General features: G+C 34.5%; 3 protein-coding genes across 5 annotated transcripts; 2 read left to right on the top strand and 1 right to left on the bottom strand.

Annotated features, from left to right (window-relative positions):
- Positions 1-343: 343 nt before the first annotated feature.
- Positions 344-6509, top strand: LOC108721245 (proclotting enzyme). The gene is made up of 6 exons (XM_018445673.1): positions 344-644; positions 2881-3191; positions 4350-4843; positions 5169-5443; positions 5668-5813; positions 6066-6509. The coding sequence occupies exons 1-6, from the start codon at positions 476-478 to the stop codon at positions 6216-6218; spliced, it is 1548 nt and encodes a 515-aa protein (XP_018301175.1). The 5' UTR covers positions 344-475; the 3' UTR covers positions 6219-6509.
- Positions 3445-14524, top strand: LOC108721244 (serine/threonine-protein kinase VRK1). Of its 2 annotated transcripts, XM_018445672.1 has the most exons (10): positions 3445-3448; positions 3975-3977; positions 10747-10922; positions 11221-11273; positions 11351-11420; positions 12634-12830; positions 12916-13129; positions 13240-13922; positions 14042-14146; positions 14262-14524. In XM_018445672.1, the coding sequence occupies exons 3-10, from the start codon at positions 10766-10768 to the stop codon at positions 14394-14396; spliced, it is 1614 nt and encodes a 537-aa protein (XP_018301174.1). In that variant the 5' UTR covers positions 3445-3448; positions 3975-3977; positions 10747-10765; the 3' UTR covers positions 14397-14524. The 2 variants fall into 2 exon arrangements, with proteins under 2 accessions (XP_018301174.1, XP_018301173.1); XM_018445671.1 differs by lacking the exons at positions 3445-3448; positions 3975-3977 and having other exon boundaries at positions 10572-10922.
- On the bottom strand, positions 6634-10083 carry gwl (serine/threonine-protein kinase greatwall). Of its 2 annotated transcripts, XM_018445670.1 has the most exons (3): positions 9620-10083; positions 7069-9031; positions 6634-6741 (listed from the first exon to the last, which is right to left on the bottom strand). In XM_018445670.1, the coding sequence occupies exons 1-3, from the start codon at positions 9812-9814 to the stop codon at positions 6695-6697; spliced, it is 2205 nt and encodes a 734-aa protein (XP_018301172.1). In that variant the 5' UTR covers positions 9815-10083; the 3' UTR covers positions 6634-6694. The 2 variants fall into 2 exon arrangements, with proteins under 2 accessions (XP_018301172.1, XP_018301171.1); XM_018445669.1 differs by lacking the exon at positions 6634-6741 and having other exon boundaries at positions 6977-9031.
- Positions 14525-14814: the final 290 nt, after the last annotated feature.

Raw genomic sequence — 14814 nt, 5'->3', positions numbered from 1 at the left:
TATATAGAAATATAATTGAAGAGTAGATACTTATAAGCTAAGCATCCCAGTTTTTCTAAATAAATCCTCTGTTCTCGTAATAGAATTAATCCACTTTGCGCACATCGAAGCATAAATATTGAAACGATTATTTTGCGCATTACCATGGGAAGACTGCGACAGATTCCTACCGTCTATTCTTAACCCTATCCTCTCATATACCCTGCGGCCATTGAGATCGTGATAAAAGAGCAAGAGAAGAAAGGTGCGCGAGAACACCTCGTGCGTGTTGTATCGAGGAGAAGGGCGAGCCCGTTATAAGCTCGAGCAACGGCTATTCGGCAGCTTAGGCGGCCTAGTGGAGTACCTGGCAGGGTACCCCGCCGGTAATTCGCGCACGTGGACCTGGAAGTCCCGTGTTTCACGCACTGCTCGTTGTTTCTTTTCGCGGTACTTTGAGTTCCTCGCACGCAATACAATTCTGACAGCTCGGAATATGAATAAACGGTCACATAGACCGTTGCCGTTCGCGATGCTGGTGCTGGTGCTCGTGGTGCAGGTGATCACGACGATCGTACCCGCGGCGACTATCGGACCACTGTCCAGATCACTGAACTTCGACGACGTTCGCCCGGAAGAGGACGACAACGCCATCGTCGTCGAAGGTCAGTATCTATTACAATTTCAAGAACAATTTTGAACGCACTTCCCGTTTAAATGCTGATAAACTTTTGGCTCTCATGCTCGTCTGCATTTGCTTAAAATATTCCACGATGTTTCGTATTTCGATGACTTTAGTTAAGAATTACGCTAAGAATCCCATGGTCATCTTTTAGAAAATAAAACAAAGATTAAAATAAATTTTAAATATTAATACAATAAGTTCTGTAACTATTATTGGTTAGTGACAGAAAAGACACCTAGAAAATATTGTTCTCCATTGTTCTCCAATGTTCTATCTAGTTCCTAATAAATTTAATTAAAATTTGTTTCAATAATATGTAGCAAGCTATATTTTTAAATCAAGATTTAAATTAAAGAATTTTTTAAATCTTGATCTTTCTTTTTTTGAAAATTAAAACAACTCATCTATTACACAAAGATATTTCATAATAACGACGTTTCTCTAAATAGCTGTTTATTCTCACTTCAAGAGAACTCATTTTGCCTATGTACTCATTAAACTACTTCATTTCAGTTGATTTTTAAATTGCAATGATTACGGTTGATAGGGAAGATTTTAAAATATTGAATGTAGTAATTATCGCAATGCACAAATATTTTTTAAATATCATATTCAGAAGAAAAATCAATGCCTTATTCCTCTAAAATATGTTCCTGTGTAAGTTATATCATTGATTATTTTGACTAGTCATTAGCCAAGAGAACAATGGCCGTTCTATGTGACTTTTTATTTATTAGTCAATGACTTAATTTTAATATTGTTGACTTTTGTTTTCTTCATCTTTCAATGATCGGAAAATCTAACAGATGCAATATATATCGAAAACCAAATAATCATTCGCACATCCCATACACGGTAACCGGAAGTTCTCCCGGCGCAACCTCACCTTCGATGTACATACATGCGCACCTGTGTGCCTCACGTAGGTCAGCGAACTCGCTGCTAAGTATCCCGATGGAATTCTATTATGATGTTTCGATTAGTCACTCCGCAAAATAAATTTCATGCAGCCGGCAATATTAAAAACATATTTTTCTCTTTCATACGTAATTTCTATTGATGCAATTTTTATCGATGTAACAAAGAGCAACAACATAAGAAAAGTTTAAGAAAAGTAAATGTTTCTTAAAAGCATCTGTTTTTTTTCTATTTTTATATACAATTTAATCATATGATCGATTAATAGTCGTACATGACAAGCATATGTATACCGAGTTCTCTTCTTGAAAATACTCAATAACACAAATAATATATTTCAACACAACAGAATAAGCAAACAGATTCTAAAAATTCGCCTACATTTTTAAACTCATTTATATACGGAATTTATATTCGTAGCACAAAATATTTATGATAAATATTTATTAATATTCATTTTATGAAATGTTATATAGATATTACATACATATTTTATATAAAGCTTTAGTCGAAACATTATTAAAATAAAGACTAAATATTTTATGTAATATTTATAAATATAAATAAATATTTCTAATATGTATTTTTTACTTGAATTATAATGTCTCAGTAAGTATTTCCATAGCATTTACTATAACATTTACAATAAATATTTATGATCTGTGCAATCTAAGAGACCGCAAAAATATATTTACAAAATATTTAAAATAAATCTTATAAATATTTATAAATATTTTGTAAATATTTTATAAATATTGTGTGCTGTCTGGAAATGTAATTGTTAGTGTAATAAGTTCTAAGCTTTTGCAAAAGACAAAATCAAAGGATGATGTTTCAATAATTTTAACGCAATTTTTTCTAGTTTTCTGCTTAATACCAGAAAAATATACATAAAACATACACATCATGTATATTAATGTATCCGGACATTAATGTTTCTACATGCTAAAGCAAGAATTCTTGAGTACGTGCTGAGATAAACATGCTCGATGCATTCTGATTCTGCGATGGCAAACACGATACTATACAAGCATTTTAACGGGTAGAGATTGTGAAGAAACATACCCCTAAATAAATCTCATTAAAATTTTAAAGATAAACGTGTGAATAGCGTGAAAGAAGATTATAAATAGACGGCAATGACAGAACATGTTAAACGATTGAAAGTGAAAAAGAGATAAATTGCAAGTTAATTAGAATATTTGAAATATTCCCGAAAAGAAATGCCTACTTTATTTTCTATCTTACAAAAATATAAACAAGTTAGGTGATTAATTAAGTAAAAATTCAATTTACAGCCGCAATCGATCCAGATCAATTCGAATCGAGGGAGAGTCGGGGTATTCTTTGGAACGGAGCTACGGCTCGCGAGACTTGCCTGACTTCAAAAGGCGAAGTCGGTCGGTGCACGACCTTCAAGGAATGCTATCCGTACTTCAAAATACCCGACCTCGGTGCTTTGGACGGCTGGGTCCTTGGTGTTTACGACACATGCAGCTATATCCGCGAGGATGGAAACCCGAGCTTCGGGATCTGTTGCTCGAATTTACATCCCTTCGTCACGCCTGACCCCGATAACTGCGACAATCCTACTGCAGACAATCCGCAAGTAAGGCATGGCCAAACTCATGTCAGCTATTTAAACGATTTGACCCAATTCTACCTTTAATATTTGCACACTCATAAAAATTACACGTGATCCGAATTAAAGCCCATTAGATCCCACATTAGAAAGTTATATCTCTGCCGCGTCGATTCGGTAATACGATTTCACAAAAGACCGTTTTATGGCCCGCGCTTTATTACTCGATGTTCGTGCATTCCTTCCTTCTGTTGGATGCAATACCATAATCATTCCTTTCATTTGTCACTGAGGATCTTTCTATTTTAAAGATAAACTATATCTTAAACTATATCTTAATTAACGTTATTCGTTAATTAAGGAATCTTCTCTTCGAAAGGAGGATAAAAAAATCGATTTTTTAAATTGCATTTTTTTTAGTCCTACAAGTGTAGGTATAAAATTAACCCAGCGATTTTGAAAAAAAAAAAAGTTTTTGAGATAATGAACATCTCAAACGTTGGGCAAGATGAAGATTAAACAGCTAGCGGAGGGCCGAATGCACTGTGCTCATTTTCAAAGACCGGTTTCTAATCTATTGTATTAGGATGTTTAGGATAAGTTAGGGAAATCGAAATGAAGTAAACTTTGACTCCACATGCACAATACTTGTTATAAACGTTTGGATTAGAAAATCAATTTAAAACTTTAAAGCCGTTTTTTCCAAAACCGTGTTTACAAAATCGAGAGAAAATTCTCCCGAAAAAACGGCTTAACCGATTGACTTGAAACTTTACATAATTATTACTGACATACTGACACTTTTTGCAGTTCGTGAACTACTATTTTTTTTATATTTATCAATTATTTAACCCTCTGCTGAAAATCAAAACATGATTTTCGTTTTGCTGCTATTTTACTAAATTTTAATATTTAAAAATGTTGATTTAGTAATTTCGTGTACCAACGTAGAGTACTAATAAAAAATAATAATTAATATATTTTAATTACAAGACTGCCAGGAATTTCCCGCGATTTTTATATTATTCTTGACGCGAAGAAACTTATAAGACAAAACTTTCTAATAAAAACAAATAAAAAATTCCATTTTAAACGGTGTATTCACAATCCACTTTTAAAAAATAGTCAATTTTTAGATTTCTGAATGAGAAAGACCTTTAGACAAAATTAAATTATAAATTTTAGGTGGAGGACAATAAGAAGAAAAGCGAAAACGCGGAGATAGCACGACCTCAAGCTGTACCTACTTGGCCACCTCAGGTTCCCACACATCCGCCCGATCACACGATACCGCCACTTCCGACTCATCCACCTTCGCCTGGTCTACCGACGTATTCAACTACGCATTCAACTACGTATTCAACTACGTTGAAACCAAGTAGCACAAGCTCTAAGAGACCCAGCGTCGCTACTACGTGGCCGACGAAGAAGCCGGAATGGTGGATCACGTCGTCGACGGCCCCGTCGACGACCAACAAGTCCCCGATCAACGACGACAATCTCTCGCAGTGCGGTGCCAAGAATGGCAATCAAGATCAAGAGCGTATTGTTGGAGGGAAAAATGCAGACCCGGGCGAATGGCCGTGGATGGTCGCGCTCTTTAACGGTGGACGACAATTCTGCGGTGGATCGCTCATTAATAACAAGCATGTGTTGACGGCAGCGCACTGCGTTGCAAAGTGAGTCCAATTTATTTATCAATTTATTATATTCCGTAAATCAAAACTGAAATAATATATATCTAATGTATACAACTATTTCTTTACTGTCGATACATATTAATATAAATGATTCCTTATTTTCTAAATTCTATAGAGTGGGATCTCATTCTAAAGAGTAAAAATTGAACCAGTGAAACTCCTGAAAAAGAATTGCTCAATTTTTATTCTTTAAGAATGAGATTCACTCTAAAAGTTTGAGAGAGTACGATTAGTTATAAATAATTAGAAAATATTATGACGAGTTTTGAAATATCTAATAAAAGAAAATATTATATTATTCTAGTATGAATTCTTGGGATGTTGCGAGGTTGATAGCGCGCCTAGGTGACCATAATATTAAAACGAATAACGAGATTCGTCACATCGAGAAACGCGTGAAGAGAGTCGTGAGGCACAAAGCCTTCAACTCTCGTACACTCTACAACGACGTGGCACTTCTTACGCTAAGCGAGCCCGTGGAATTCACCGAACAAATACGACCTATCTGTCTTCCTAGCGGATCGCAATTGTATTCCGGCAAGACGGCGACCGTTATTGGATGGGGTTCTCTGAGAGAAAGTAAGAATATTTTTACACCAAAATGGACTTTAACTCGCGCGAGTAGTCGCATCAAAGAAGATTTTTACTTGAATTTAAATGAAAAAGTGTGTAATTATGTATAACATTTATATACTCTTCTAAATATTCTCGTTAAGGAATCGATTGCATAGTTATTTGCAAACATTTAAGAACATCTCTTAGGAAATGTAATGGCACACAAGTAATTTATTATATTCAATTAGGTGGGCCGCAACCAGCGATTTTGCAAGAAGTTTCAATACCAGTGTGGTCAAACAGCGAATGTAAATTGAAATACGGTGCGGCGGCACCAGGTGGTATAGTTGACAGTTTCTTATGCGCTGGTCGAGCTACTAAGGATTCATGCTCGGTTTGTATTTATATATTCATTAATTTTACTTCATCTTAAATCAAATTTATCCATCGGCCTAAATACGATTAGTTATTCATTAACTAATTAATAACAAAAATTGATTCATTATTTAGGTAAGAAATTGTTGAATTTATAAGGAAATTGGAAGTTCGGACAGATTTATTTTCCAGCAAATGAGATATATAAATATACACTTATAATATAATCAAATTTTATGTAAGAATTAATAACATTGCACTTATATTATAGGGCGACAGCGGAGGACCTTTAATGGTGAACGATGGTCGCTGGACACAAGTCGGTATTGTATCATGGGGTATAGGCTGTGGTAAAGGACAATATCCAGGCGTGTACACAAGAGTGACACACTATTTGTTGTGGATTTATAAAAATTTAAAGTAGAAGACAGCACACGTATCTACCGCCACGTTTCTTTCGCACTGTCGCTGTTTCTTCGACAAGAAAGATTGTCGAAGAAACGCAGAATCGATCATACTCGCTTCGAAAAATGTGATAAAAACCGTCGAGCCCTAAAGAGCTTCATAGCGATATTTAAAAAATATCCGTTTTTATAGTTAAAAGCGAAAACATATCGCTTCTCTAAGAAAATTTGATACTACGTTAATTTTTTTTTAATTACGTGACATTTTAAGTTTCATGTCATCGCGCTCTATACGTTCTCTCATCGTTAAATGAAATCATCATCATCCATTTACTGTAGAGGTCAATAAACTCGATGATTACGAGTAGTAACAAAATATGTTATATTTTACATTGCTATACATATACATAAGTATATAAAAAATAAAGTTATATAGTAACGATTTGGACATTATAGGCTTCTGTTTTTGCCACGTCTACTTGCGATACGCTGAAGACTATGTATCGCAATTACTTACATTTAATTGTTGCATAGTATTTCGCGCTGGAAAATAAAGAAAACATTTTTTTTTGTTAACTGCCAATACTAACGCGGTGTAATATTGTTTAAAAAATAATACCGTACGCGCGCGCGAGTAACATTGAAAATATAATTTTAATATATATTTTTCTCTTCAATAAAAAACTATAAATGTAATGGCAATGCTTTTTTTCTCTATTTTAGCAACAACATATTGATAAAACTATTTAGACATCTCCAATTTGTATTGTAATAACGGAAGCACATGTTTTACATCACTTGAAATTTTACCTCATATATTACGGTATTGTTTTTTAAACGACAATGATATAATATACTGGGGCGACGTACTCTGAAAATAGCATGTATCATACTTATCGTCCGGCTGCGGGATGAACGGGGGCACCGCTTTCGACGGTTCGTCCCAAGGAAAATCGTGGAACAGAGTCATGGTACGCACCTCCTTCGCCATGGGACGAGAAGCTTGGTCCAAGGTGAGCAACGCATCGATAGCATTGGTTGCCATCGACGATAGAGCTTCCTCATCTTCAGGCCATGGAACGTCGCGCGCAAGAATGTTTGCGAATACTGCTTGCGGCGTTTCGTCGTTAAATGGCGGCAAGCCCGTGCAAAACTCGTACAGACAAACGCCTAGTGCCCACCAGTCAACGGCTGATCCATGACCTTGTTTAAGCAGTAATTCCGGGGCGAGGTAATCGGGTGTGCCGAGTATGCGGTCGTCCGATCTATTGGCACCACCCTGACCGCCCCTTCTAACGGACTTGGGTGTTCTATAAGTGTAACAGTTGCCGGAAGTTGCGGGTGTCTTAATGGGTGAGATACCCTGGGGCGACCGATGACCCTCGGATGTGTTATCTGAATCCGTGTGCGGATCATGAGTGGAATGTGGAGGTGGTAAGCGGAATCTCGTCTTGATTAAATTCTTCGCGTCATCCTCTTCCTCATATTTTTGCTGTTTCTTATTATAATCTCTTTGCCTAGTGGAGGATACTGGCGTACTGAAAGCTACCCTACTTGCAGATCCAGTATTCGGTTCGGTGTCCTGATTCGGTGTCTTGTTCCCATCGTTTTCCGCTAAGTCAGCGGTAATATCCGCAGCTTTTATGGAGACAGCATTAATTGTTGGACTTGTATAAGGAAATATACAGTCACGGTTGTTTCTCTTAGGTGTTTTAACGACATCCAAATCTATTGCGTCGATCTCGCACGTTAAACCCGTTGAATTTGCACCGTCCCGCTTCCTTTTCTTTGATCCTCGAATCACGAATGAATTTGTACAAGTGCTTACAGGACTAGTATGTACAAGAGATCGATGCTGCGATTTTTCGGCCTCGATCGTAGATTCGTCCTTCTCTTCCTCTTCCTCCTCTATAGTCTGATCAGTATAATTATTTGTTTGTGTAGAGGATGCCTCGCAGGTGTGGTAACTGCTAGAGCTATCCAAACCATTATCGCGCTTTTCAATGGTGGCCTCGTCTTCTTCTATACTTTGTTCCTCGTGACTTTGCTCAAAATGCAGATCCTCCGCCGATTGAAAAGGTGTAACGCCAGATATTCGAGAATAATCTCCGGATGCGACAGAGGATATGACTGAATTCGGTGACATATGCTCTGAGGATTTAAGATTACAATTCCTTTGTAGAGCGGAGAGTAAATTCATGGCTGGTGTACTCCTGTCACTGAAATTTGATTCGTTGGTAGATTTTTGGCCAGAACCGAAGGACAAGTGAGACGTCAGCGAGAGCAGCTGACCAGGTGTCCTGGTACACAAGCTCGGAGTCATGGGATTCACTAGATCTGATATTTCGAGATCCCTGTGCAAGGATGATATTTTACTGAGCCCGAAGTCCGTAAGCTTGATGTGTCCTTCGCGTGAGAGAAGCATGTTGTCTGGTTTGAGATCTCTGTGCACAATACCGTGCGAGTGAAGATACTCAAGTGCTAGGCAAACTTCCGCTGTGTAAAATGCCGCCATGGATTCCTCCATAAAACCATAAACGCCAACCAGACTCTTGAGATCACCGCCCACCATGTACTCCATGACTAGATACACGCTACTGATGGACTGCAGTGAATAAAAGAGTTGCACACAATATGGACTACGAGTCAGAGCTAATGCATTGCGCTCAATTACCACTTGCGACGCCATATTTTTATTTATCATCTCGTTCTTCTTCATTACCTTAACTGCATATACTTGCTCGGGATTGGTCTTCTTGTATCCTAAAAATACTTTACCAAATGCTCCTCTGCTTATCGGCTTTACTATCTTAAAATCCTGTATATCTGGCACCTAACAAAGAAAATAATATTAAATATTAATTAAAACGTGTATTTTATGAAAAAGCTTATATAAATGGATAAGTTATATGTTATAAAAGTATACTATTTATATTATATTAGAGCAGTTTAATCAATTTATCTTATTTTAATAGTCCTTAATCAACATATGGAAATACTTTAATTATGCAACTTAACATTTATTTGTTCAATTTCTTTGAAAACATTTTCAATTTTCTCATTATTATTCTCAGTATTATTTTTTAAGATTTATATTTAAATAAAATCGTATAACATACTATAATCAATTAAAAAAGAACCACACATATCAAATAAGCATAAAACTATATTTAGAGAGATGTATACTTTTAGATCTATCAAGAATTATCCAAAATAATTTTACTCCAGAGTATTTTTTGTTATGTTAAAAAATTATATATTCTATTCATATATAGGTATATTATATATATTATAAAAATATCAGAACTGAGCATCAATTTTTTGACGAATCAAATTTCCTGAATAAAATTTTAAAGCCTCAAAAAATAGTCTAGTTAAAAATATCCGAGCTTCTGCATTTAAAGATAAAAGAAAAGTTTACCTTTGTAGTGGGATTAACGATCTTGGAAATGGTATTGAAAATAGAATTGTTGATGCATCTCTCAGACTGTTGCGGCGTGCACTCTCCATGACGTTCCGTGTCATTTTCGCTGTAGATCGCATCGCCGTTTGACTCATTAACACAATTGTTTTCCCCTGATTGTGATTTCGGTGAATCGGGCGCAGTTTCTTCCATTTAAGGGAAAAAAAGAGAAAAAAAAGGAAGGAATCCGAACGACCAAGGAGATAACCTATGTAATTAGATGCGCGAACTCCTGTGTTTTCAATGAACCTACTACTAACTCATATATCGACTCATAAGAATTGCTTGCATACCACAAGTTGATCAACCATGATCATAATTTCTCTTTCGCGTTATTTCGCATTGAAATCAAGCTTCAAGAACCGGTTAACCTATTCCGGAGATTCCGGAGTAAACACCGTTTCACACATTCACACCACGTCACAAACACAAACACAGTTCTGTTCTACTTGCTTACACTTTTTTTACACTTTTTACACTTAAAATGAGATAGATATATATTTGGCGCTGAGAAGAGAGAAAGCGAAGCTGAGCGCAAAAAGTGTAAGAGAGTCAAACAGACCACATGGGTGTTTGTGTTTGTGACGAAATCTGAGAAGTGAGAGTCTGAGAGGAGCCATCCTGCATTTTTCGTGAGTCCGTCAAAATCGCTCGTGTATTAACGCCAGTACATTCGTTTTCGATTTGGGAACTTATCCGAGCTTAAGCCCGGATCCTCATACGACGGGCAACAGCGCTTTGACATCGAACGCTGATTGGTGAAAAACGGGTAACGGTGGTAAATTTTTACCCTCACAACCGGCTTTCCACCAATCAGCGCTCTGTATCAAAGCGCTGCGTCTGTATGAAGATCCGGGCTAATTCAACCATTTCAATCATGCCGTTGCCTGTCATCACATGTTTGATGTTTCATAACGGTGCTTAACGGCAGCTAGTGTTGGCGCGTAATTCCATAATCGTTTCTCATATTCGTTACCTACCTACGATTGTTGATTAACTTTGATGATCTATGGACTGTTGATCGATCCAGATCGATCCAGTTACGTGACACGTTCAGTTTAACGCAGATCTTGGTTTTTTTAAAGATTTGCATTTAACGACATAATGGCAGCGAAAGCAGCGAAGAAAGCACCGAAGAAGAAAGGAGGTTATCAAATGCCCGAACCGATACCGGCTGGAGAGATTCTCAGGGACATATCAAAGGGCCAATGGATTCTTGGCAAGTCAATTGGTGTCGGCGGTTTCGGGGAAGTTTACTCTGGTACGCGAAATTTAATCCGGTTATTTTATTGCGTTACACATCGCCGTTACATATTATTCCTACTTTGTAAACACAACAGCAAAGTACTAGTTATGCAAAAAAACAGTCAACATGAATGTCCTTTTTTTCCTTTAAGTCTTATATGTATAGTTACAGTTATAAAAAATATGTAGACTTGTGATTTTGTTTTACGTAACTAAATCTAAATATATTTTATTTCTTTTAGAAGATACATATTTTTTTTAATACATTCCTAAGTATTTTATTATTGTACTAATTGATCATTGATTGTTTACAGCCGCACCATATTCTGGAAAGATCCCTAAAGATTATCCTAATGTCATAAAAATTGTGAGTATTCTCCTTATTTTTACTATTTGTTTCCTAGCTTTTATTCCGACTTCACATATTCTTTAAATTTGTTTTAGGAACCACATGGAAATGGACCATTATTTGTAGAAATGCACTTTTATATGAGGAATTGTAAGTCAGATGAAAGTAAGTTGAAAAGGAAAAATTTATTTTTAATCTATTCCATTATATGACAAATTGCTTTTAAAATTGCAGTCTATAGCCCGTATTCATAGTCGGTTCTTATATTCAAGTCTTAAATTCAGTCTTGAGATGTCATGAACCAATCAGACGGGTTGCATTAGCACCTTAAGACATTACTTAAGATGGTCTTATTGATGAAATAAGATCTATGATCCGTATTCATAGTCAGACGTTGTACCTAAGGCTTCCTTAAATTTATCTTTAGATGCTCACAAGTAAACCTTCAGAAATGTCAGACGCCGATTTTTCTCAAAATTTTCACAGTTTCTGTGAACAAAATAAGAAGAAATCTGTCATTAATTTTAACCCAAATTGCATCTGTCTATTAAAAAAAATTTGTTTTATTTTTTACAAATACTGGATTTTATATGTTTAAAGCAATATTTCTTATAATATTATTAATAAATGTACACCCGATATTTTGAAGCTCGGTAAATAAACACATATAGAACACCAAAATAATAATTAAATGTAGTTAAGAAACGATCCTCTTGAAAAAAGCTTACAGAAACAAAACAGAGCTGATCTGGATTAATCTCACATTATCCTAACTCAAAAATCAAACAATCACTAACTAAATCGCTGTTACGCAACAGAAAAATTGATTGAGCTTAATTTTTCTGTTGCGTAACAGCAATTTAGTTAGTGATTGTTTGATTTTTGAGTTAGGATAACGTGAGGTTAATCCAGATCAGCTCCCAGCTATGTTTCTGTAAAAAGTTTTTTTCAAGAAGATTGTTTCTTAACTATTTTTAATTATTATTTTGGTGTTCTATGTGTATACCAAGCCTCAAAATATCGAGTGTATATTTATTTATAAGAAATATTGCTTTAAACATGTAAAATCGGGTATTTGTAAACAATAAAAAAAATCTTTTTTTAATGGACGAACGCAATTTGGGCTAAAATTAATGACAGATTTCTTATTATTATGTCGTAAGAAACAACTGTAAAATTTTGAGAAAAATCAATCTGACATTTCTGAAGGTTTACTTGTCAGTAGCCAATGGAATAATTCGTAGAGCATCTAAAGATAAATTTAAGGAAGTCTTAAATATAAGGCCTGACTATGAATACCAACATATATTAAAACAAATAATATTATTCAATTGTACAACAATATTCGTGAGATAAGCATATCGTAGTATCTTTTTAGTTGATAGCTGGCAGAAAAAAAAGAAACTTGCAGCACTCGGAATACCTAGATATATTGCTTCTGGAAGTCATGAATATAAAAACACAAAATATCGATTTTTAGTAATAAATCGATATGGAAAAGACTTATGGAAAATATTTGAAGAAAATAACAAACAATTTCCGGAACACATAGTATATAAATTATCTTTGCAAATAGTAAGACAAAAAGAATAATAAGTTATTGATAATAAGTAGCTGTTTTAATAAAATAATTTATGTTGTATTCTAATAAATTTCCTAGATAGATATATTAGAATACATTCATCACAAAAACTATGTACATGCTGATATCAAAGGCGAAAATTTGCTACTGGATTTGAATTCTTACGATCAGGTTTATTTAGTTGACTTTGGTTTAGCTTCTCGTTGTACGTCAAGTACTGAATTAAAAGTTGATCCAAAGAAGGCACATAATGGCACTTTACAGTACACAAGCAGAGACGCTCATATGGGAGGTAAATATTAGAAATTCACAATCTTAATATGTAATGCAATTTATCAATCTCTTTTGAATATAAATTATAAAAATGATTGTTATACTTTAAATGTTTTTTTATTTTTTTAGTACCAACACGTCGTGGTGATATTGAAATTTTGAGTTACAATATGATCCTGTGGTTATGTGGTTCATTACCATGGGAAAAGTTACTCGATCCAGCTACCGTTCAGAAAGAGAAAGAAAAAGCTTTCAACAATATAGACAGTTTCCTAAATAAGTGTTTTCATGGATCTGTTCCACAAGCTGTTCACAAATTTATAACTTTGCTAGCCAGTATAAAATTTAATGAAATACCATCTTATGAAAAATTGAAGGAAACATTAATAGGTGGTTTAAAGAAATTAAGTCATAAACCAGATGGGAAATTAAAATTGGACAGCATTGGCATGCTAATTCAACAAAATACTTCTAAACATACTCCACAAAAAATAAAGAAACCTATAAATGGAATCTCCATTAGGAAGAGTCCCCGTATGAAACAACTGGATGCTCTAAGTTCTATGAGAAATTCAAGACAAAGTACTATAGGTGTCGTAATTGATAAGAAGCGTTGTAATATAAAGGATATTGCGAAAGCATTAGATGATATGGATTCTGACGGTGAATATGATATTCAAATTCTTAAAAAAGCGAAAAAAACAGAATCAGTTGAAAAAGCAAATACGATAGTGAAAAATAAAGCTCCCTCTCGTAGAAAGAAAGTTTCAATTGATTCAATCGAAGATTCTGAAGAGGATTCCAACACAAAGGTAATTATAAAACTGTCTGAAAAAGGAGTACACATATTACTCATTTTTTAATTTTATTTAAATTTAGAGTTCAGATTTATTTTTGTCATTAGAATACTTATTTCTTTCATTTTGTATAGTTGTTACTAAAACCAAATAAGAAACGAGAGAAAAAGCCAGTCACAAGTAAAACAAGACGAAAGATCAAGTCTTTGAATGATTCAGAAACAGCTTCTGAAACTGAGGTAATAAAATTTAGTTATTTAACTTGTATTTTTTTCTTCAATCTGTATAAATAAGAATTAGATAAATATTACGTAAATGATGAAAATATTAAGTATATTTTCAATACATTTTTAGATTGTACCAAAAAAAACAAAATCAAGACCTGTTGCTACTGCTAGAAGTAAAGCAAATACTAGGTTGCAATCCAATAAAATAATATCTACAACTTATGCTGAAATTGGATCAGACGAAGATATGTTTGATACATAGTCTTACAAAAAATAAAAGAATAGTAAAAGAAGTATAATTGTGTGGTATTTGTACTACAAAAAAATATGTAACTTGCATTTATACATTATGCACTTTTGTACATGGCCTCTTACATTTCATATTATTATACTAATATAACATGATTTACTACAACATTGTTTGCTCGTGATTAAAGCAATTCTGATGATAATATTTTTCATCGTTATCTCTATTTTTGTATATATGTGAATAGAGTCTCCAAAAATGAAAAATTTTGAGTTATAAAACTATTATGATGTTGTAAAAATTACTGCGTACTTTTTGATAAAATAAAAGAAATGTTAAATGCATGTAATTGAATATTTTTATATGTGTTGAATGTAATAGGATCTTCAGTTCTCTTGATTATACATATTGTTATAAATAACCAGCAATAATC

The sequence above is a fragment of the Mycetomoellerius zeteki genome, unplaced genomic scaffold, assembly GCF_001594055.1.
Source record: "Mycetomoellerius zeteki isolate Tzet28-1 unplaced genomic scaffold, Tzet1.0 scaffold164, whole genome shotgun sequence".
NCBI classification, from domain to species: Eukaryota; Metazoa; Arthropoda; class Insecta; order Hymenoptera; family Formicidae; genus Mycetomoellerius; species Mycetomoellerius zeteki.
Note: the sequence above shows the minus strand (reverse complement) of the source record. Positions and strands in the feature narration are given on the sequence as shown.